At 38.9% G+C, this 3,611-nt stretch overlaps 1 protein-coding gene across 1 annotated transcript; it reads left to right on the top strand.

Moving 5' to 3' along the window:
* Positions 1-696: 696 nt before the first annotated feature.
* Positions 697-1,700, top strand: LOC110318842 (olfactory receptor 4B1-like). The gene has a single exon (XM_021194133.1). It carries the CDS (start codon positions 749-751, stop codon positions 1,673-1,675), a length of 927 nt encoding a protein of 308 aa, XP_021049792.1. The 5' UTR covers positions 697-748; the 3' UTR covers positions 1,676-1,700.
* Positions 1,701-3,611: the final 1,911 nt, after the last annotated feature.

Raw genomic sequence — 3,611 nt, 5'->3', positions numbered from 1 at the left:
AGTCCTGACTTCCTTGGTCATGAATAGCAGTATGGAAGTGTAAGCCGAATAAACCCTTTCCTCCCCAACTTGCTTCTTGGTCATGATGTTTGTGCAGGAATAGAAACCCTGACTAAGGCACTAGGAATTTGGTGTAGGTCACATTAATGCAATGGGGTTGGTTGGATAGACATGCCAATGAAACACTAACATCAAAGCTGCAAAGTCAGGCAGCCTGGAGGGTAATGGGATCATCAGAACACTTTCTAGGTCCTACCTGCCCCTAGGTCTTCTGTGATATCACAACATAGTCCCATCATCTGCATTCCTAACTCTGCCCATGTCTTTTCCCTGTGCTTGAGTGATGATATGGGAAAGGTGATTCTGCATTGTCTCCCTATTCAGCAACTTGATTTCTTAGGTGACTGAATATTCCTGGTGATTCTAAAGCCTTGTACCAAATTACAGTTCTTATTTCATAGCACATGCCATACTGAATGTAAGCATAATGCTTGTTGTGCCCTTAGATTTCACTGTAATTTGCTGTCCAAAGTTTTAAAGTTTCTTTAAAAGCGTTAGCCTTTTGAGTCCGTTTCTTTTAGCTTCCGTGAATGTCTGACTTCTCTTTCTCTTTTGAGGCCATTCCTCTTGTTTTTGCCACACAGCAATATTCTTCCTAAAATAAACAATGTGAACAGTGTCAACAATTATTGCTTGTTTTATTTCAGGTGCCTTGACTGCTGGTATCCAGTACACTTGAACTGAACTCATGGCCTTTGTCAATGTGACTGAGCTGATTATCGCTGGCCTTTTCCAGGACCCAGAGGTTCAGAAGGTGTGCTTTGTGCTGTTCCTTCCTGTGTACCTGGCCACAGTGTTGGGCAATGGCCTCATTGTTGTGACAGTCAACATCAGTAAGAGTCTGTATTCCCCCATGTACTTCTTCCTCAACTACTTGTCATTGGTGGAGATCCTCTACTCCTCTACTGTTGTCCCTAAATTCATCACTGACTTACTTAACACGATTAAAACCATCTCTCCAAAGGGCTGCCTAGCTCAGATTTTCTTCTTCCACTTCTTTGGGGTCACTGAGATTCTCTTGCTTACAGTGATGGCTTATGACCGCTATGTGGCCATCTGCAAACCTCTTTACTACACAACTATCATGAGTAGGCCCAAATGTCACCGCCTGGTGGCTGGCTCCTGGGTGGGGGGATTTTTTCATTCTATAATTCAGATTTTCATCACTCTCCCTTTGCCTTTCTGTGGTCCCAATATGATTGACCACTACTTCTGTGACCTCCATCCCTTATTCAAGTTGGCCTGCACTGACACTTTTGTGGTGGGGGTTATTATGTTTGTTAACAGTGGATTATTTTCTGTATTTTCCTTTCTTTTCTTGGTGTCCTCTTACATTGTTATCCTGTATAACTTGAGGAACCACTCTGCAGAGGGGAGGCGCAAGGCTTTATCCACCTGTGCATCTCACATCATGGTGGTCGTCTTGTTCTTTGGACCTGCCATCTTCCTCTACTTGAGACCGGCCTCCACCTACACTGAAGACAAGCTTGTGGCTGTGTTCTACACGGTCATCACGCCCATGCTGAACCCCATCATCTACACACTCAGAAATGCAGAGGTGAAAAATGCTGTGAGGAAGTTGTGGGGCAAAAAAGTGAGCTCAAGTCTGGAATAAAATGAAAAGCATGAGACAATCAACAGCATGACTTCTCTGACTGGAACTTGAATCTGACTATGATCATCAGTGCAGGGACAGAGTAAAACCTGTGTCCTCATGGTTTTTGTTTTATTTGAATTCCATCATGTCATAGGTATCAGTATTTTGAGGTATGTTCCAATTGGTCTATTTTACATCTTTTTTAGTGATTTATAGTGTGTAAGATTTAGGAATAGAACTCTTCTAATGTGTGGATATAAAAGTTCCCACATTGAAAGAAATGAATTAGTTTATTCTTGAGCTTATGTGAGTAAAGTGTGGGACTGTAGATTCAGGTTACACTAAGCACCATGTTTCACTGTGGGAACAGGTTCATAGAAAATAAAGGTAATAGATCAAGATACTTTAAAATACATTGGTAAGAATATCAGGCTGATAGGTTATGGGACAGTGCTGGGAGAATCTCTGTTCTTGGATTCAGATGGCATCTGATAACATTCTTAGTTTTGGGGTTGGTGAAGATGGTGGTCTGTTAAGTTAATACACACCCCAACGATTCGTGCAATAGTCGCAATCTAATAATTAGTCACATTAGATTAGGTAAGAAGTGGACAATGGATAGCTGGAATGACTCTAAAGCTAATCCATGATAATTTGGCATGGATCTTAACCTTCCATAATTGTAAAATTCTAATCAGTCAGGTTTTTTTTTTGTTTTTTTTTTTTTTTTTTTTTTTTTTTTTTTTTTTTTTTTTTTAGAATCTTAAGCATGTGTGGCTTTTCCCTGGGAATCCTAGTTCACAAAGGGAAACCTACCCAGCTACCTATCAGCTCCGTGGCCTTAGCTTTATTCATTTTCCTTCTGATGTTACCATGCTATTGCATGTGAAGGGATCTTGGCATCCAATAATTAAAGTATTTGTTTTATATTATCTCCTTGCAATTTTGGAGGAAGTCCCAGGTCTCCTTCCCCGATTCTACATATGTATTCTCTAGGCTGACCAGATTGAATGAACAGCCTGTCCTTCACTCTCCACATCTGTGTTCTTTTCAGGTAACCTTACATGATAAGTCACACACAACAGGAACCGAGCTACACAATGAATAAAGACATCAAGGTGATGACAATATTATTATTCATCATTTAGAAGGGGATTGGGTCAGTATGAGGATACCAGGAACCAAGGAGGAATTTTCTTAGAAGTTACCTTAGTTGAGTTATAGCTATTATAGTGGTGTTAATAGAATCCTGCAATGAAAATATACCAACTTTACAAACTGCATGGGGATGCCCCTCATCTTATTTCAATTTGTTGTCAGAGTGGTTGATGCACATTCTATTTGAGTAAATAGCTTTTGCATATTTCAAAGCCTTTTCATATCTATTCTTGGAATCTTCAAAGCCACTCTATAATATTAATAAAGTAGTAATTAATTATTCTGAATGCATAGCTTTAGAGATTTAAATATCATTTAGATTAGGTTTTGGCTGCAAAGAACAGAACAAATCAGAAATAAGAGAAAAGTACAGATGTAAATAATTCAGGGTAGAAACATTCTCTATCGAGTTTGTCTATCACCAAGGCCTTTCATTTTTGTGTTTACCTCATGTCCTAAGATGGGTGCTGGAGCTTCATTCATAATGAATAATTCTCAATGGCTGAATTTTTTTTTGACAAATTTACACAGTTTCTGTAACATCCATTAGAAGACATGGAAGCTTCTTTTCTGTCCTTTCATGAACACAGCTTCCTCCCCATCCAACATCAGCTGCTGCTCTAATTTCTATCATCATGTATTAACTGAATCTTGCTGTGTTCATATAAATACTAGCACTGTGGTTGCATTCTTTTGAATTTGTCCTTTTTCTCTAATTTTAATGTTTTGAAACTAATTAGTGTTATGAATTAATAATAATGTATTATTCTCTTTATTAAATAGTGTGCCATTGTAG

This window comes from Mus pahari, chromosome 3 (genome assembly GCF_900095145.1).
Source record: "Mus pahari chromosome 3, PAHARI_EIJ_v1.1, whole genome shotgun sequence".
Classification (NCBI taxonomy): Eukaryota; Metazoa; Chordata; class Mammalia; order Rodentia; family Muridae; genus Mus; species Mus pahari.
Note: the sequence above shows the minus strand (reverse complement) of the source record. Positions and strands in the feature narration are given on the sequence as shown.

Coding starts and splice junctions, on each gene's coding strand:
- LOC110318842 (XM_021194133.1), top strand. CDS start 749: ATGGCCTTTGTCAATGTGACTGAGCTGATTATCGCTGGCCTTTTCCAG.